Genomic DNA, 21,152 nt, shown 5'->3' on the forward strand with positions numbered 1-21,152 from the left:
TACAGGAGGGCTAGGATCGTAGAGCAAAGCAGAAAGAGAAGAAGGGGACAAAGGGACAAAATACACAAATTGAAGACGCACAAACTTTGTTAATTTGTGGGATTCGGTGACACAACCGTGGGTACTGCGAGACGACTAGCGCCCGGATATCTGGGACATCGGGATAGCACGAGGGCTAGTTCTTGGATAACGGAGGGCCCAGAGTCCGAAGGCGTGGAGGTGGGACCAGCAGTCCAGCACCTAGAGGCGGCTCCCGAAGGCCGGGGGAGGTTCCAAAGTGGGAAGGGCATCTAGTGGGTCCGCGCTGCAGCTGGCAGGGGCGCGGACACTGGTCCCGCGCAGTGGGCAGGAGGAGGAGGTGAAGAGGAGGGACCGTCGGTTTCCCCCTCCCCTTTCTCCGCCTCCCCGGTCCGGTGCCCCTGGCCTCCAGCGCGTTGTTGGTTTCCGGTTGTCAGGCAGCGGCCGGCTGGGAGGCAGCAGAAGTAGGAGGGAGGGAGGGAGGTTGGTGGGGTGCGGGCCTGAGCCCTCTGAGCCGCAGCCAACATGAAGGACAGCGCGGACTCCAAGGACCATCAGCTCACCGTGAGTACGGGCTCCTTGTTCTCCACCCTGTCTCACTCAATAGCCATCCACTCCCCGATTCTGGATTCTCTCTTACACCTACACCTATACTTACGCCTACACCTACACTTATATCTACACACACACACACACCCTTTTCCCTACATGCCGCTTCCAACTTAACTCACCCCTCTTAATAACTCCTCTCTTCCATATCTACACCTCCAACTCCTCACCTCATCCCTAGAATCAGACCCCCACCCACACAACTCCCTCCCCCCCCCCGAATTCTTTAACTCCATTTACCCCAGAACAGAGCCCAGATTCACATATTCACATTCCATCCTCCTAGGACTTCTCAAACTCTGCCCTATCTTCCCACCCCCTGGCCCCGGAGCAAAGCTCTTTCATCGTATAACTACTCAAACTCAATTCACCAGTGCCAAACAGATCCGTTTCAATTCCATTTATCAAACTCGTGAACCTGCTCCAGCTAGAATATACCCCTATCTGCACACCCCCCTCAGCTTCTCCAAACTCCCCAAACCCTAGTTCAAAAGCTCTTCTAGCTTCCAACAACCCCCACTTCCAATCCCCACTCCCATACAAATACACACAACTCTAAGACAAAGCTCTCTGGTACAAGGAAACAAAACGATTGGTGATGGGGTTTATTATCTTGGCTCTATGAACTTTTTCTAAATTGGGGTAGGTGTGCATCCTTGCTTGCCTTCTTAGACACACCTCCTAACTTTTTCCCCATCTGAACCTGAAATGTCTGGAAGTACTCCTAATGAGAGGTGAGATCATACTCTACCCCTCTACCATTGTACATCTCTTATTACCTCTGTGGGATTCCCCTCGTCATCCTCTCCTAGGATTTGGGCTGGTGTATCTTTAGGCCAAGCCCATCTATGCATACCTCTTCATTCCCCTAGCCCACACCAGCTGCCATGCCTGTGTAGAAGCTGGGATCAGGTTGGCTTCTATTTCCTGTCAACAGAGGGGAAGCAAGAGAAGGAAAAGGAAACTTGAATCTCTCTATTCAATTCCTTAGTGGGTATCTTGCCCAGGCAGCATTGTGGGATGAAGGCAGTTAAAGGGAGCTGAGAGTAAGGGCAGATATAGAGATTACAGAGAAAACTGTTACCGTTATCTTATATGACAATGTAACGCAAGATGTTATACAACTCAGAACTCTTATTTCACAGAGAAACTTGAACAACTAGATTGTTTTTATACATTGTTAAGGTCTACAATGAATCAGAAGTATGTGTGTTGAAAGCACAAGCTCTTCTAATTAACGCCTTTTAAAATTAAAAAATGGTTCTGGGCATGGTAGAAGAGATGACTCAGTGACCCTGACCAAACATCTCAAGGCTTTGATGGGGTATAACAAGATTGTGGAAACATTATCCTAAGGGTTACTCCAATCTCTATTTCTCCTAACCTCCTACATACATACAGATGATATTCCTCTTTACCTTGAGGGGTTAGAATGGCACAGTAGATTGAGCACTGAGTTCAAATACTGTGGACACTTTGTGATCCTAGTCAAGACACTTAATGTCTCTATGCCTCAGTTTCCTTATCTTTGAAAGGAGAGATTATAATGATGAACTCAAAGCTTTCTTCCAGCTCTAAAACTAAAATTTATTAATCCCAAATGCCCTACAGAGCAGATCATCTATTAGCAGTAGGTGGGTGGGGATGCAATGTAGCAATAACATCTCACCAAGAGACACAATACAGAGATGGGATTCTTGCCAAGTCTCTGACCTCAGCTCTCCAAAGCCCCTGGGAGGCAAAACATCCTCTTTGACAGTTTAGAATCTATCCATTTGAAAACTGGCTCATAAGGAGAAAACTATGCAGATTGGGCTGGGTTGGGGTGTCCTTCCTTTTTGCATTTGCAGGGTATAGCTAAGGCAACTGATGAATATGAACTGACTGGTGATGGAAAAAAAATTATCATTTGGAAACCTTATGCAATGATGAGCAGGTGCACTCATTAGGAATTCCCTAATTAAGGATGCCTTCTGAGAGAACAACTTGGTCAAAGAGAATATCAGTGACTTTGTACTAAGGAAACTTACACAGGTGTCATACAACAAGCATTGACATTTTTAATCAGAGGGTCTGGATTCAAATCCTAACTCTACTCTTGATGACCTGTGACTTTTATATGCAAGTCACCTCATTTATGTGGAGGGACTAAATGATTTTAAGGTTCCTTCTGGCTCTAAATCTGTGATCTTTTATTAAGGAAATAGCATGGTGCAATGGTGAATGTTCCATTTGAATTAAGAATACCTGGATTCAAATCTTGCTTCCTTACTCTCTGTGGAGTCAACCCTTCTGGGCCTCAGTTTTCTCATTTATTGCTCTAGATTAAATTGTCAAACATACAACCAGCAGCACCCTCAAAAGCAAGGAACTGGATTAAAATGTAATTGATAAATATTTGACAAAATAAAAATGCAAATAATTAAATATAAAAATGCAATAAAACATAGAGAAGATTACGCAGCCTGTGGGGTACATTACTAATTTCTGATTTCAATCTCTATTTGAGTTTAATGCCACTGAATTAGATCAAAGCTTCTTAAAGCATGGGTCCAGTAATATAACTGGATGTGGGGATTGTGAAATTATGATTTATTATCAATAAATGTTTCATTTGTATACATACTTCATATGCTTGTGTACCTGGAGTCACATTAAAAATTTCTGGGGGAAAAAAGAGGTTGCAAGTAAGAAAAGTTTAAGAAGCCCTGGTTTTGATGACTCCTAAGGTCCTAATTTTATGTTTGAACCTGCCATCTCCCTGGCTCAAGAACCCTTATTTCTTACCATTCTGCTTTGGAGGACTGGTGGTGGTACCATTGTATCACAGTGATTCTTTAATCACACAGTTATAATATTTCAAGCTTGAAGGAACCTTAGAAATAATTTAGTCCACCCAGAGAAATGAAGTGACTTAAAAGGCTGGAACAAAATTTATTATGCTTCAGATGAAGTAAAAAAAAAAAAAAAAAAAAAAAAGCAAGGGTAGAAAGTGAATTCACTTTCTTCCAAGTAGTCATGGATCATGAATATCAGGATGGGATTTAAATCCAGACTCTCTGGCTTAAAACCCACTACTTATTTCATGAAGCCTTTATGGTTTCTTTGTGTATAAAGAAGAGGTACTTTTGGATTTGTAGCCAGACTGATCATACTTTGCCCCAATATGTACAATATCTTTATGATTTCTTCCTCCCAGAAGTAGAGACATCGGACTAAATGGAATTTGAATTATTTGGGATTGCAAATATACATTTCTCTCTATTCTACTAACTTTACTCTAAACATCAACACAGCCCTCTCTATTCACCCTGTCATCACTGGTGTGTCTAATCTCCAGGCATAGACATCTCTGTTTAGGTGAAGGAGCAGATCATAGGGGAGGTACAGGTGTTTAATTTTGCTATATGTCTGTGCAAAGCAAGGCTTACAGACAGACTTTTCCCTAGAGTCTCTCCCTGGAACTGTGGACTCCCACAGGACAGGCATCTCGGTTGCTCTTAGGGAAATCTAGAAGTCTGAGTAAAACTTAAGACACTAAACAATCACATATATTCTTATCTCCCGGCATTCTAAATGTTTAGTGCTGTGGTGATGGTTGGAAATACTATCAGTTCTGGGAATAGCCAGTTTGGGGGCTCAGAGGAGAGAAACATGAAAGAAAGGGTTTTTTGGAGACCATAACTGAACGGCTATGACTAAGGGCTGATGTGGGACTTAGTCAACAAAAATCAGCAAAAATTTAGTAAGTATCTATTACGTGCCACACACTGGGAATACAAAGAAAGGCAAAAGACAGTCCCCTGCTATGAAGGAGCTCAAATGTAAATCATGTACAAGAAAGAAAAAAAGAGGTTACATTAGAATAATCAACAGAGAGAAGGCACTAGCTTAAAGGGGGATCAGGCAAGGCTTCTTATTCAGCCCTGACTGTGTGTTGAGCATCTGAGCCCCTGGACCCATCCTAAGTTGCGAGATCACTTCCCTTTTCCTCCTGTGGAAAAAAGGTGTCAATGATGAAAGATTTTCCATTGTCTTTTGGAAATACTAACCTTGTGCAAGGTGTGGCCCTGCTTCTCTCCAGGTGCTCACTTTTTTCTTCTAGGAAAATATTAAATTGTATTCAGTTTTTCTGCCCTAAGGCAAGTCTGAATTGGCCACAGGCATGGATTCTTTAAGACAGGCTAGGCATGGGGTGTAAAGGGTGACTCAAGGGAATCTTAATTGTTCAACCCATCTTGAATTAGGGAATAAGGTCCCTGGGGATGGCAATATAAAACTCACAATCATACAGTGCCTTAAGATTTGACCAGCCCTCATCTGCAACTGCCATGTGAGTGCAAGGATTATTAATTCAGTTTTACAAATGAGGAAACCAAAAGTCAGAGAGGTTAAATGCTTTGTCCTCAGTCACAAAACTAGTGAATGACAAAAGTGAGATCAGAACCCAGACTGTCTGACTCCAAGGTCAATGCTTTTTCCACTTTTTCCACATCTCATTTTGCTTTCTTTTACTCACTATCTTAATTGACACCAGTGATGTCACCATATAGAGGCAGCAAGGTGGCACAATGTTGATCCTGGAATTAGGAAGACTTCAGTTTTAATCTTGCCTTGAACAAATCATTTTACCTCTTCCTGCCTCAGTTTCTTCATCTGTAAAATGAGATAATAAAAGCACATACCTTCCAGGATGATTGTGATTGAAGTAACATGTAAAGTGCTACTATGTATTGTTATCATTGATATAATTATCATTATTATAGAGGAGACTGGGGTTTTCTTTCTTTCTTATGATGATCAATAAATCAATTGACATTTATTAAACACCCCCTTTGTATCCTTAATTGTGTTAAGTTCTGCTGATATGAAAAGAGGCAAAAGATAGTCCCTGCTCCCAAAAAGTTTACAATCTCATGTGGACCAAGAAGTAATCCTAGGATTTTCATTGCTATCAGTTTCATGGGTATTTTAAGCACATCCCACATTCTTTGCACAGACGAGACTTCATGAACCTACAAAGTCTACTTAGTGACAAAATGACATAATTTGGGGGGCAAGTGAAACAAAGGGAGAAGTGATGACTTCCCCATCTCTCATTCTCTCTTCCTCCCTTCCCCCTCCCCTCTCTTTCCTTTTTCTTTCTTCTCTTTTTCTCTCATTCTATTGTTCTCTCTCTTTCTCTCTTCTCTCTCCCTCTCTCTCTCTTGGATAATTATATGATGTTGGTTAGAAAAGAAGAGTAGGGGCAGAATGAGAAGAGTGCCCAGGAAAGAGGACTAACCCAACCTGTCCTCTCAGACTATGAACTAATAAATGATCTTCTCTAAGTCTTTGAGATCTCTTCGATGTGGGACCCATTGTCCCTCAATTCCAGCTTCACTTGCTCTAACAGGAAATCTGGTGTCTTTCTTTAGGTGGCACTGCGGGTCCGGCCCATTAGTGTCACGGAGCTGGAGGAAGGAGCCACACTCATTGCCCATAAAGTGGATGAACAGGTAAACAAAAGCCTCAGCCAAGAAAAGTCCAGGGAGGTGGTTGAATCTGGAAAACTGGAAAACAAAACATAATGTTATGTTTGGGCTGATCAGGAAAATGGAACTACCTAGGTCAATAACTAGCCAGCACCAACAGCAACAAAAATAAATCATATTTATTGCTGTTGTTGTAAAGTCACTTTCAGACATGTCTGACTCTTCATGACCCTGTTGGGATTTTTTTTGGCAAGGATACTAGAATGGTTTGCCATTTCCTTCTCCAGATCATTTTACAGATGAGGAAACTGAAGCAAACAGAATGAAGTGATTTACCCAGGGTCACACAGCTAGGAAGTGTCTGAGGTCACATTTGAACTCAGACCAGGTACTCTATCCTTTGTGTCACCTGGTAGCCCAAATTATATTTTATAGAGAACTTGAGGGTTTGTAAGGCATTTGATCACAACAACTCTGTGATGTAGACAGTGTTTTTATCCATTTTACAGATGAGGAAACTGTGGCTCAAGTTGTCACAGCTCTAGTAAGAAGCAGATATGGAATTCAAATCCAAGTCCTTTGATTTTAGCCACATTGTTTCCCAAAACTTTCTCATACTCAAATGACTATTTCCTTCTAGTTACTAGCAGGGCAGCAAGGTGGCACCATAGTGCATAGAGTGCAGGATCTGGAGTTGGGAAGATGCGTTTCTCTCTCTAGCTGTATGATGGTGGGTAAGTCACTTTACTTTAGTTCCTCATCTGTAAAATGAGAAGGAAATGGTAAATCCCTCCAGTCATGGGGTCATGGAAGAGCTGGAATTGAAATGGTTGAAAAATCAACAACTTGAGTGGCTAGAGGTAGTGGATAGAGTGTTAGACCTGGAGTCAGGAAGACTTGATTAAGTCTTAAACACTAGCCATGTGAGCCTAGGCAAGTTATTTAACTCTGTCTGTCTCAGTTTCCTCAACAATAAAATGGATAATGGATAATCCCAGGGCTGTTGTAAAAACTGAATCTATAAAATACTTAGCTCAATGCTTGGTAGGTGGTAAGCTTTTAATAAATACTTTTTTTCCTTCCTAAATCACCAACAACAACAATGATGTTGATGATGATGATGAAAATAAATGAAGTTTACATAGTGCCTTAAAATTTACAAAATGTTTTCTTTAAATAAGTCATCTCAGTTGGCCCTCACAAGCAGTCTTTGGTGGAAATATTGCTTCTTAAATTATATTTATTATCTCCATTGTACAGATGAGAAAGTTGATAATGGTTGAGAGAAGTTAGTGATTTGTTCACAGTCACAAAGATAGTGTTTGAAATAGTATTCATGTCCATCTCTTTCCCTCTAGCCTCTATGCCACTCACTCTTCTCATCTTTCTTTTTTCAAATAGTTGCAAGATCTTATCAAGTCTACCTTCACAATGTTTCCTACATCTACCCCCTTTTTTTCATTCCTGTAGCAGTCACCTCCCTCAGTTTTCATCACCTTTGACCCAGACTACTGTAATAGCTTCCTACTTGGTCTTCCAGTTTTCAGTCTCATCCCTCCTTGATCCACCCTACATGCATCTGTCAAAATAGTCACCCTAAGGCACAGACCTAACCATATATTCATTTCCTTGTTCACAAATCTTGAGTAAAGCTTAGGCAGTTTTGCTTATATAAAGATGGAATACATACCCCCTCAGTCTGGCATCTAAGAGTCTCCATCATGGTTTCCACCTACCTCTCTAGTGTTACTTCTCTCTTTCTCAGTCAAACTAGATTACTGGCTGTTCTGATAACTCAGTATTTCATCCATGCTTTTGCTAGGTCATCCCCAAAGCCTTGATGCACTTCCCTCTTCATCTCTCCCTCTCAGAATCCTTTTATTGTTATAGTTGTTCAGTTACTTTAGTCAATCTGATTCTTTAGATCCCATTTGGGGTTTTCTTGGCAGAGACACTGGGATGGTTTGCCATTTCCTTCTCCAGTTCATTTTATAGATGAGGAAATTGAAGTAAACAGGGTAAAGTGACTTGCCCAGGGTCACATAGCTGGTAAATATCTGAGGCAGGATTTTGAACTGAGGTCCTTCTGACTTCAGGGTCAGTGCTCTATTTAATATACCACTTAACTGCTCCCTCAGAAACTTTATCTTCCTAGGACACTCAACTCAGGTGGTGTTTTCTACGTGAGATCATCTCTGATCCTCCAAATTGTTAATGCTTTGTTCCTTCTCAAATTTCTTTGAATGTTATTTATCTGATATATATATATATATATATATATATGTAATATCACAAATCCAAGGCAAATTTTGAAAATAATGGCACTACATCTGGGAAGCTCAGGAAAGATGCTATATAGAAGGGTCCCTTGAGCTCAACTCTAAAGAAAACAAGGGATTCTAAGAGGAAGAAATGCGCTTAGGGTGTATTTCAGTTACAGAGCTCAATCAATGCAAAAACTGGGAGCTGGAGCGTTATTTGTGAAAAACAGTGAAAATACCAATTTGGCTGGACTCTAGAGGACAGGAAGGGAAACAATGTACAATAAGGTTGGAAAGATAGGTTAAAGGCTAGGAAGGGCTTTAAAAACTAAACAGAAGAGTTTATATTTGATCCCAGAGATAACAGAAAGCCATCAGAATTAATTGATTAGAAGAGTAAAATGTACTATAGGGAAAGCTGTGTTCATATGGATTAATGAGAAGAGAGACCTGAGACATAGAGTTCAATTAGAGTAGTGGTCCAGGTGAAAGATGATGGTCTGGTGAGTAGAAAGAAGGGGATAGATGAGAGAGATATTGTGGAAGAAGAAACAATGAGATCTGGCAACATATTGGATGTATAATATGGGGAAGAGATTGGAATCAAGGATATTACCAAAATTATGGCAGAAAGGCTGAGAAGAGGATAGCACCCTCAAAAGAAATAGAAAAATTCTTAAGTGGAAGTGGGAAGGAGTTTTCAAGGAAAGAGAATGAGTTTGAAGGATAGTAGTGGTGATGAGACCCTCTGGGGAGCTACTATTACTCCACCTCCAGCCATCTAGGGTATTGCCCAGAAGTTCTACCCCTGAGTGGTGGGATCCTATCAAAACAGTAAGATCTGCCAGCATTGTTATGAAGCTAAGGAGGCTGCTGCTGATGCTGGGAAAAGTACATGTTGAAACAGGTCAAGTTACGGGTTCAGTAAGTTTGAATTCACTGGTGCCCTGTGGCTGTGATAAGAAAAACGGGAGGTGAATAGTCACCTCTCCCAAAAGCCAGGCTAGAAGCAGCCTTAGACTTGTAATGGACTCGCTTTTTCCTCACAGATCTTTCAGAATAAGATGGTAAGTGTGACCATCACAAAATAGGCAAAGTAAATTATAGTAAATGCCAAACCACTAGATAATTTCCAGGTTTTTTTTTTTCTGTTATTTACTGGAAAAATGTAAGTTACCTCAAAGATTCCTGAGCTAATGAGGAGAAACAAGTGGATGAGCGTACTAGTCTGGGCTGGTTTGGGAAGCAGTTAGAATTGGATTTATATTTTTACACTGAGAGAGATTTTAGAGATCATCTTGTCTTTGAATACATAGGTCCTGAGTGGTTGTTTATATAGTATTAAAGGTTTGCCAAGCATATTGCCTATCTTTTCTCCCTGATTTTCACAACTCTGAGAGGAAGGGATTATTATCCCCATTTTACAGAAGAGGAAATTGAGGCAGAGAGAGGGTAAGTAAAATTGTACACCATCACACAGATAAAGCATGAGGAAGGATTTAAACTCAGGTCTTCCTGAATTTAAGTCTAGTGCTCTATCCATTGTATCACCTTTTGTCAATCATTTTAGTCATATCTAACTCTTAGTGACCCCATTTTGGGATTTCCTTGGCAAAGAGAGTGAAATGATTTGCCATTTCCTTCTCCAGCTCATTTTACAGATGAGGAAACTGAGGCAAACAGTATTAAGTGACTTCAGGTTTGACACTTACGTACTATGCCTCCAGTACTATAATTATACCCAGGAAACTGAGGCTGAAAGAATAATTGGCTTGTGTATCTGAGAAAGGATTCTAACTCCAGTCTTCCTGACTTCAAATCCAGCAGTCTCTCCATTATACAACCTACTGCCTCTGGATTTTAAGGGCTCTGTGGACTGAGGCGGCCTAAATTTTTTTTTGCATTTTTTTTTGTTTTTTTTATTAAAGCTTTTTTTTTTTTTTTTTTTTTTTTTACAAAACATATGCATGGATAATTTTTCAACATTGACCCTTGCAAAACCTTATGTTCCAAATTTCCTCCCCTTCCCTCTATCCCCTCCCCGAATGATAAGCAATCCAATATATGTTAAACATGCTAAAAATGTTAAATTCACTATATGTATACATATTTATACAATTATCTTGCTGCACAAGAAAAATCAGATCAAAAAGGAAAAAAAATGAGAAAGAAAACAAAAGGCAAGCAAACAACAGAGAGAGCGAGAATGCTATGTTGTGATGGACATTCAGTCCCCACAGTTTTCTCTCAGGGTGTAAATGGCTCTCATCATCACAAGATCATTGGAACTGGCCTGAATCATCTCATTGTTGAAAAGAGCTGCGTCCATCAGAATTGATCATCGGATAATCTTGTTATTGCCATATACAGTGATCTTGAGGGAGCCTGTCTGCAGATGACGGTAGAGAATAAGTGACTTACTCAAGTTTGCACAGCTAGTAGGGGCAGATGGATGATCAGAAGCTCTTTTCTAGCCAATCTCTCTCTCTCTCCCTGTCTCTCTCTCTCTCTCTGTCTCTCTCTCTCTCTCTCTCTCTCTCTCTCTCTCTCTCTCTTTCTCTCTCTGGGGGGGGTGGGGGTGGGAGGGGGGAATTGGGATTAAGTGACTTGCCCAACGTCCCACAGCCAGGAAGTGTTAAGTGTCTGAGGTCAAATTTGAACTTGGGTCTCCTGACTTCAAGGGCTGGTGCTCTATCCACTGGGTCACCTAGCTGCCCTAGCCAATCTCTTTTAAAAGGCCTAATAAAAGTTATACTCAAAAGAAACCCAGAGTCTATTATAAGGATGGATATTTCTGTCACTTTTGAAGAAAGGTGGACTCAAATTGATACTGGCGAAGATGTTATGGAGAGAGGTGGGAATTAAGAAATATAGGCCCACCCTAACTAAGCAAAGGACAGCTAGGTGGATAGAGTGGATAGAGCACTGGGCCTGAAATTAGGAAGCCTCATCTTTCCAAATTCAAATCCAGCTTCACTAGCTATGTGACCCCAGGCAAATCACTTTACTATGTTTGCCTCAATTTCGTCATCTGTCAAATGAGATGGAGAAGGAAATGACATAAATGACATATCTCTGCCAAGAAAACCCCAAATAGGGTCATGAAAAGGCAAGACTGGAAAATGACAACAACAAACTAAACTAAATATAGAAATGCCCCTGTAGATTCATCTCCCTTCACTCCCATTTTAACCTAAATGGTGTAAAGATCCCTAGTCTCAGAGGCTGATTTATGGCCATTTATTTGCTATAATATCATGGGCAATTCCTCTTTTATCTCTCTAAGGCTGTTTTTCATTCATATAATGGGATAGTAATACTTGTGCTATCCATCCCAGCCAGTTGTATTGTTTAAAGGCTGAGTTGAATGTGAACTGCCGTCCTTTTTGTCAATAATAACATCTCTTTTTCCGGAATTGTCTATCATCAGCTATTAGGAGGGCAGTTCCTAGGTGATTGCCCCAAGTCTGTTGTCCTATTTTAAGGTTTGTCGGCTGGACCTTAGCCAGCCCAACCAGCCTTGTTGAGGTATCTGAGTAGGATTAGATCCTGGAAACAGACTTTTTGAAGGAGTGGTGGATTACAAGCAGGTGAAAGAAATCTGATAGGATGTTGAGGTTTATAAGGGACAAGAGTAAAAAAAGAAGCTTCTTAGTGAGTCATGATGCCTCCCCTCCTTCCTGCCTTGGAAATATCTCCTGCTCAAGCTTTTCAGATCATTTATTTGCAGGACCTAAGCCAACTGACTTTATTTACAATCTGCTAATAGGCATTTGTCTGCTTAAAACCACTAACTGTCAGTTATTGCACCCCTGCTTCTGAGGTCCCTATTTCAAGCTGAGGTAGATCAGATAGGAAAATCAGGGAAGATGTAGCATACCTTTTAGGGAAAGGAAGAATAGAAGAAGGAGGAAGAGATGGATGGAGAAAGAATGATAAAAGGAGAGCAGAAAGGAAGAACAGGATGGAGAGAAAGAAGTAAGGAGAGAAGGTTGGAAGCAGAGAAAAGGCAGAAAGAGGAAAGGGAGAAAAGAAAGAGAAGGGAGGAATTAAGGAGAGAGGAGCAGCAAGTATTAGGGGTAGAGGTACAGTGGAGTTGTGAATGCCCTTGCTCTTCAGGTCAAGTGTGTCTATCGTGTTATATGCTTCTCCTATGATCAGAGGAGGAGGTGAGAATTCAACCTTCTAGCCATTCTTGGGGTGGAAGCCAACTATCGTCTTGTATTGCACAGGTGCATGAAAAGCCCCATACTCTATCCCCAATTAATTCCAGCAATAAGCCTATACTTATTTGTTCTGGAAACTCGGTGATTTCATGGGTAGAGAGAATTCCCTGTGCAGTTCATATGGTCTTAATAGTCTATAAGAGGTTAAATAATTTGCCCAGAGTCTCTTACACACCCCATATAGGAATTTGGACTCGGTTCTTTCTGATTCTCCATGTACTAGATCAAAGCTTCTTAAACTGTGGGTCTTAAATCTATATCTAGGGGGTTGCAAAATTAAGATTTATTACTAGTAAATGTTTGATTTGTATACCTATTTTATATACCTACCTGCTGGTGTCACATAAAAATTTCTAGGGTGAATGGAAAAAGTTTAAGAAGCCCTGCACTATATTATACTGTCTCCTGCTGCCTATCCCTTCTAATTTTCCCTTTAAAGTATAAAATGTTAAAGACAAAAGAAACCTTAAAGATCATTAAATTCCAAAGTGTCAAATGCAAGGCCCACTGACATTGCTGAATGTACCTAAACTAGATTAAAATGTAACTGGGAAATATTTAACAAAATAAATAAATATATGATAAAAACAGATAATATGACATTTTAAAACTAAGTCGATTTCTGACCTGCTGAGATTTTTACATAAGATTCAGAGAGATTTTTCTATTTGAGTTTCTTTCAGTATTGAATCAATCCCCCCATTTTTCAGATTAGGAAACTGAGGCCCAGGGAAGAAAGGCCATTTTGCTTCAGATTGCCTCAGATGTGCTCCGTATATATTTTTAGGAGGCCTTTCTAGAGTTTCCTCATCTGTAAAAATGAATTAGAGAAGAAAGGGGCAAACTACTCTAGTATCTTTGCCAAGAAAACCCAAATATAAGGTCACAAAGAGTTGGATACAACTAAATGACAAAAATGGAAGAAAGCTGGGACTTTCTACAGAGGCAGGAGCCTGTTTCCTCATAAAGGACCTTTGGAAAGCTGCAGTCCCTGAAACACAAAGGATTGGATGGATGGACATCTATTTATATTCCTTTTCCTCACCTTTGACTGGTCCTTTTTTCCATAGAGGATGGATATAGGCTCAGGGCTCTTGTCAGGTGAAGAGAGAAAAACTTTCTCAGAGTAAGGGTGAGAAAAGTTATATCTCATGCCACCTGTACTCTTTGCAACAGGGAATTTTTACCTTTTTAGTGTTCCAGTCCCCTTTGGTAGTCTAGTGAAAGTGATGGCCCCCTTCTCAGACTCATGTTGTTAAATGAATAAAATAAAAGACATTGGATTGCACAGGAAGTCAATTAGTTTGAAATGCAGTTATTAAAAATGTTTTTAATAAGTTCACAGATACCTCCTAGATTAAACATCCCTGTTTTACACAATTTCTTCCTTTCATGTCCCCAGCAAAATTCTATTATCACCATAAAGTGCATCAGCTAGACTTATCTGATCCAATCCTCTCATTTATAGAAAAGAAAACGGAGGATCACAGAGGAATTTACTCAAGTTCATACAGTTATGGGCAACCACAAACACTTAATGACCATTAAGCATGTACCCACATCAGAAATCTGCTGAATTTTTTTTGTCATGGAACCTATTAACAATTTGGTGAAGCCTATGGATCCTTTTCAGAAGAACATTTTTAAATGCATACAATAACATTCATTATATTGTAAGGGATAAAGAAGAGAGGGAAGGAGAGAATTTGGAACTCAAAAATTTTAAAAAATGTAATCAGGAAATATTTAACTATATATATGTACATATGTTTATATATACATACACACACATGTATATAGTTATCCACATGTTTTTCTAAAATACAAACATTTTCACTGGTCCTATGTTAAGGACATCTGGGGAGGGGAGGTGGATAGAGCACCAGTCCTGGAATCAGGAGGAGTTTAAATCCAACTTCAAACACTTAGCACTTACTTGCTGTGTGGCCCTAGGCAAGTCACTTAGCCCCAATTGCCTTGCCTAAAAACAAACAAGAAAAGGAATATCTACATAGTTACAAAAAGAAGAAGAAGAAGAAGAAGAAGAAGAAGAAGAAGAAGAAGAAGAAGAAGAAGAAGAAGAAGAAGAAGAAGAAGAAGAAGAAGAAGAAGAAGAAAGAAAGAAAAAGAGAAGGAGGAGGAGAAGGCATGGTCTGTGCCTTCAAGAAACTTGTATTCTAATAAGGAGTAATATAAGGGGGGGAGAAAGGGAGGGAGATTACGAAGAGTACAAAGTATGAACTTTGTACAAAAGTACAAAGTTCCAAGGTCCAGGTAAGTGAGGCAGATAATAATATAATTCTACTTTTGCCTTTTACTAGCTGTGTGACTTTGAGAAAGTCGTTTCATTTCTAAGCCTCAATGTCCATATCTATAAAATAAAGTGATGAGCTGTAACCCATCAGAAAGAGTACCAGAAATGGGGTGTTGAAGGATCTAGATTTAAATCTTAGCTTTCCCACTTATTGGGCAGTTAGGTAAAGCACTGGACTTGTTTTTGTTTTTGTTTTTGTTTTTTATTTAATAGCCTCTTATTTACAGGATATATACATGGGTAACTTTACAGCATTAACAATTGCCAAACCTCTTGTTCCAATTTTTCACCTCTTACCCCCCCCCACCCCCTCCCCTAAATGGCAGGATGACCAGTAGATGTTAAATATATTAAAATATAACTTAGATCCACAATAAGTATACATGATCAAAACATTATTTAAAGCACTGGACTTGTAATCAGGAAGATTCATTTTCAAGAGTTCAAACCTGGCCTCAGACACTTACTAGCTGTGTGATCCTGGGCAAGTCACTTAACCCTGTTTGCCTTAGTTTCCTCATCTGTAAAATGAGCTGCATAAAGAAATGGCAAATCACTCCAGCATTTTTGCCAACAATTGAACTCTTACAGAATGATATTTTTCATTTGGAAATATGGCCCCTTAAATTCTTACAGAACATCACTCTATTTAAAAAATAAAAACGAGAACTAAAAACCTTCTGAAGTGGTATGCAGAAAATGAAAAGATTTTCTTGAATTATTCGCCATTTTCCACACTTACTTTGGTCAGATTGCTTTATCTCTCTAGGTTTATATTTTCTCATCTGTAACCAGAAAGATTGAATTAGGTGATCTCTGGTAGTCCCTTCTATTTCTAAGTCTTTTGTTCAAAGATCATTCACTTATCTCTTTTTGCACCATTGTTCTTGCCTTTTTCTCTCCTTTTGGAATGACCTTTAAGCTTCCCCTTTCACTCCACTATCTTCATGCAGCTCCCAAGGTCCCTTCTAAAGCCCTTACTTTTCCTGATGGATAAACACCTTACATGGCTCTCTATATCCAGCCCACTCCAGCCATGCTTTACTTTATATCCCGACCATCCTTTTGCCATCGACCCTGCTGCAGAACCAGCATCCTCTTTGTATCTACCCTGCTTCTGTGTTGGTACTATCTTTCTGTCTCTAGAACACTAGTCAAACTGACATTATCATTATTTCCAGAAAGAATTGTCAGTGTATTCCTGTACACTGTACACGTCTCTGTGTATTTTCAAAACAAAGCATCCCTCCCTGGTTATCGCTCTCCCACATATAAAGATTTCCTTCTAATTAGAATGTAAACTTCTTGAGGACAGATACTCTTATTTTTAAAAAATGACTCAAAATAAGAAAGGCAAAGGGCAGTGCTGTAACAAATAATTAATTTTTTCTCAATCCTCATCCTTCTTGATTTCTCAATTATGTCATCTGTTTTTGATCTCCTAAAAATGCCTCAGACACTGTTGATAAATCTCCTTTCTTTGACACTTTCTTCTCTAGGTTCCTATGACCTAAATCCATCTTGGTTCTCTTCCTATCTGTCTAATCACTCTCTTTTGCTGGATCACTAGTGAGCATCCCTCAGTGCTCTGTCTTGGGCGCTCTTTTTTTCTCTATATATATTATTTTACTTGGTAATCTCATGGGTTCGATGATCATCTCTCTGCTGATAATTCTCAGACCTACTTATCCAACTCTAATCTCTCTCCTAGTCTCTCGACTTGCATCTGCAACTATTTTATGGATATCTTTAATTAGATATTCCATAGACATTGTAAATTTAAACATGAAAAATCTGAAGAACATAATGAAAGAATCCTTAACTTTTTTATGTATTGTTGGATCCTTTTTGACAGTCTGGTGACTTTCAAAATAATTTTAAAAAATTCATAATTAAAGGAAATGCTAAATTTCGGTGGAAGTTTAATGAAAATAAAGATGTATTTTTCCTTTATACAAACTCATGTACTCAGATCTCCTGAAATCTATCTATAGACCCTTTGGGGATCTAATTTTTGGGGCTTGAAATTAGAATACCTGCATTATAACAGCCAGATGGTACAATGGATAGATGATTATTCACCATTTTTGACATTTACTTTGATCAAATTGCTTCTCTTTGGTTTTATGTTTTCTCATCTGTAACAAGAAAAGATTGGATTATATGATCTCTGGTGGTTCCTTGCTCTTGGAATTAGGAAGACTTGAATTCAAATTCTATTTCCAAAATTTATCTTTGCTTCTTCCTGGTCCTGCCTTTCACAACAATATTGTGAGGGATTTGGATACCCCTTTCCCAGGTACAACACTGGAGACACATTTCAGGCCCAGAGAGGTGAATACTCCTGCCCAGAATCACATAGCAAACAGGAACCCGTTCTCTCTGGGGATCTCAGCTATTTAGTACTAAGGCAGGAAGGAAAGCTCTGGCTTCAGAATTTGAGGACAAGCAAAGTGGAAAGAGTGCCCAGGGATGTTTATTCTTAGTCTTTCTCACCTAGGAGATTGAGGGGAGGGGAATGAGCGAAGGGAAGTGTGGAGCTTGGATTCTATAACAAGGACAGATCCCTCTGATTAAACTCTCTGCCTCAGACTGAAACTCAGTTCTTTTCCCTTCCTGGTGTTGGGTTTCCTGGCTGTGAGACAACAGCAAGATGGTCAGGAACTTTAAAGTTCAAAATCTTCATTGAAATGAGAGACGGGGGCCCTGGATGAAAGGCAAAATTTCAGCTGAGACCCTTAGAGCACTGCTCAACCTTTTCTTTATATTATAGACTCCTTCAAGCATCTTGGTAAAGCCTAGGGACCCTTCTCAGAAATCTGTTCTTAAGGGGATAAAACAAAATAGGCAGATTACAGAGTAGACGAATTATATTGAAAATTAAAGTGTAATTTTTTTTTCCCTTCCAAGTTGATCATTCTGAAATCTCCCCCTTTCTTTCCCAATCTGGGTTAAAGAACCTTTGCTCTAGAAACAGAATTGTCAGTCTGGCTACTGCCAGCCAGGATGCAGAAGGGGTGGTACAGCTTGAATTTATATTCCTAGAGTTTGACATAGTAGCAGGCACATAGTAGGTTTAATAAATGTTCACTGAGTGATGTCTACAGGACTTCCTGCCCTTTTGCTCTCTCCTATCCTCCTGTAGCTCCTTGACTCCACCTTCCCTCTGAGGTAATGCACCATTGATTCTCTCTGGGGTGATAATTTAACTTAATTCATCAAACATTTATTAAGCACTTACTATGTGTAAGACTGGAGATATAAAAACAAAAACAAAAAAATGGGGGCAAGATCACTGTTATCTAAGGGCTTACATTATATTGAAAGAAAACATACACATTCCCTTTAGATGTAGGCATCTAACATGCTGTGTATATAGAGAAAGCAGTAATTGATAAACATAGGGGGCAAATGGAGAGGGGTTTGGGTTAAATGGGTGAGAGACAATAAAACACTCCACATAGATCTGAAGGAGAAAAACCAGGCTGAGTGCCCATCTCATGTTGTAGCAATAAGTGGAAGATTATTTACTTCTGCTGAGTTTTATCTGTTTCTTCAGACTCTGTGACATCTTTGACAGTTTTGCTAACAATAGGGACTTATACTATGCTTCTCCTGTGTCTTTCAGATCAAAATGAGGGATACAAGTGGCCAAGGAAATTTTCTCAGGAAGAAAGGGGATGGGGGGCTACCAGCAGTCACAAGGAGGTTCAATCCCTGGGTTCTCTCCCCATTTGACCAGGATCCACTCAGGCAAGTGTAGCCTGGGTAAAGTCAAACAGAATTAGAATTTTAGAGCTAGAAAGGACTCTGGAGGATTTTGTTGTTGTTGTTGTTGTTTTTAGCACAGATAAAGAAACTGAGACTCAACAAGATTAAATGAATTGCTAAAAGTCCTTCAAGTGGTAAATAAATAGGCAGATATTCAAATTCAGATCTCATTCCAAATGCACTTCTCTAGATGTATTCACGTCAGAGTTTGGGTCCTGCCAATGACTAATTGTGTGATTTTGGGGAAATTACTTAATCTCTCAAAGTTTTAAATTTTCTCATTTGAAAAAATATTATGGGGAATAGCTAAACATGTTGTGGCGTATGAATGTAATGGAATACTATTATTTTGTATGAAATGATGAGCAGGCTGTTTCAGAAAAACCTGGAAAAACCTACATGAACTTATGCTGAGTGAAGTGAACAGAACCAGAACACTGTATACAGTAACAGCAAAATTATGCAGATGATCAACTTCTTAGCAATACAATGATCTAAGATAATTCTAAAAGGCTCATGATGGAAAATGCTATCCACATCCAGAGAAAGGACAATGTAGTCTGAATGCGGATTGATGCATACTGTTTTCATTTTTTTGGTTGTTTTTTCTTTCTTGTGGTTTTTCCCTTTCATTCTGATTCTTTTGTCACCACATGACTAATATAGAAATATGTTTAAAATGATTATATATGTATAACCTATATTAGATTGTCATCTTGGAGAAGAATGAGGGGAGAGATAAAAAAGTAGAAATCAAAATCTTATAAAAATAAATGTCAAAAACTAATGAATAAATAAAAAAAAATACAAAGTAATAATAGCAACAAATTTGTGCCTTGATGGTAAACAGCTGAGTTTTTCATAGGCCACAATAGGGATTTGCTATGTAATGTTGGGCAAGTATATTTACCTCTCTGGGCCTGAAATTTGACTATAGCTAGAAAAGGGTTTCTTCTTGGTATAGGGGAAGGTGGTACAGACAGAAAGTAGTCCGCAAAAGCTTATTACTTAAGTGATTTTGCTTAGATTCTAGATTCAGGCTGTTAACAATTCTAGTTCTTTTTAAAGATATTTATTTATTTTGAATACACATTGCTTTATGAATCATATTGGGAGAGAAAAATCAGAGCAAAAGGGAAAAACCATGGGAGAGAAAAAAAAAACAGAAAAAAGAAATGAACATAGCACATGATGATTTATTTACCTGCATTCTCCTTAATTCTTTTTCTGAATGCAGATGCCATTTTCTGTCCAAAGACTATTGGGATTGCTTTGAATCACTGAATCACTGAGAAAAACCAAGTCTTTCAAATTGCACATTCTCACTGTTATTGTGTACAATGTATTCCTAGTTCTGCTTGTATCTCTCAGCATCAGTTTGTGTAAAATTTTCCAAGCCTTTCCAGTTCTATCAGTTCTTAAGATTTCAGAAAAACCTTCCTTTTCCCCACAACACACACCAACACTCATACTCCCCCTCCCTCACACACATACACACATACCCATTAGAACTAAAACTTGTTTCAATATAGCATTTTAATTCATAATCTTCTAGATCTCTCAGTAGATAGAGTTCTAGGCTTAAAGTAAGGAAGACCATGACCCAACAAAAATAATTTAATCTCTGCCTCAGTTTCTATATCTGTAAAATGGGGATAATAATGACATTTTTCCAGTTTGTTATGAAAATCAGGTGAGGTAACATTTGAAAAAACCTTCTTACAAACTTTTAAGCACTAGTTATCGTAGGTTTTAGAGCTATTAAGGACTTTACAAGCCATCATCCTTAATTTTAGAGATGAGGAAACTGGGGGCACAGAGAAGTTAAGTAAATTATCCTAACTCATACAACTAAGAAAATAAGTCAGGATTTGAAATTTGGTCTTCCTGATTCCAGGTCTAGCACTCTCTACTGTACTACTGATTCATAATATATGTGAACATGTTTTGTTTTGTTATAACTACACAGGTTATGACTAGTGTTGTTGATTCCTGGGACCTCTATCCCTGTCTTTTTTTTTCCTATTTTTTTTGGAGGCAGTAAGTGTTGCAATTTAGTGACTTACTTGGGATCACACAGCTAGTAATTATCTGAGGCTAGATTTAAACTCAGCTCCTCCTGACTCTGGGACTGGTGCTCTACCTACTGCACCATCTAGCTGCCCCTCCTGTCTTTCATTGAAAGGGAATTCAGAGCACTCTGAGGACATGGAAGTGTGAGCCTCTTAAATAGCTATAGGGGCCAGAAGCCACTCCTAAGGGCCCAGCCTCCTTGTGCAGGTGCACATTCCTAGCCCTTCCCATGGCTTGGCTCCTGGTCACCTGGCTGGACTTCACAGGGGCCCCATTGTGCGCCTTAGCAGATAGGAATGGGGAGCAGCCCTTGTGGGGGTGTGATGGGGGCCAGTCGCTGGGAACAAGCAGACAGATGGGGGCTCAGACAAAGCCCTCATTAAGAGAAGATCATGGCAGTGCCAGT

At 39.5% G+C, this 21,152-nt stretch overlaps 1 protein-coding gene across 4 annotated transcripts in view; it reads left to right on the forward strand.

Annotated features, from left to right (window-relative positions):
- The first annotated feature begins 288 nt into the window (after positions 1–288).
- KIF19 (kinesin family member 19) overlaps positions 289–21,152 on the forward strand; it is a 55,980-nt gene continuing 35,116 nt past the window's right edge. The window contains exons 1-2 of one of the 4 annotated variants that reach the window (XM_031965750.1): positions 289–582; positions 6,045–6,125. In XM_031965750.1, coding sequence (XP_031821610.1) covers positions 544–582; positions 6,045–6,125 — 120 coding nt within the window. In that variant the 5' untranslated portion in view covers positions 289–543. The remainder of the gene's footprint in view (positions 583–6,044; positions 6,126–21,152) is intronic. The other 3 variants (XM_003768548.4, XM_023502572.2, XM_031965749.1) reach the window with 3 other exon arrangements.

The sequence above is a fragment of the Sarcophilus harrisii genome, chromosome 4 (genome assembly GCF_902635505.1).
Source record: "Sarcophilus harrisii chromosome 4, mSarHar1.11, whole genome shotgun sequence".
NCBI lineage: Eukaryota > Metazoa > Chordata > Mammalia > Dasyuromorphia > Dasyuridae > Sarcophilus > Sarcophilus harrisii.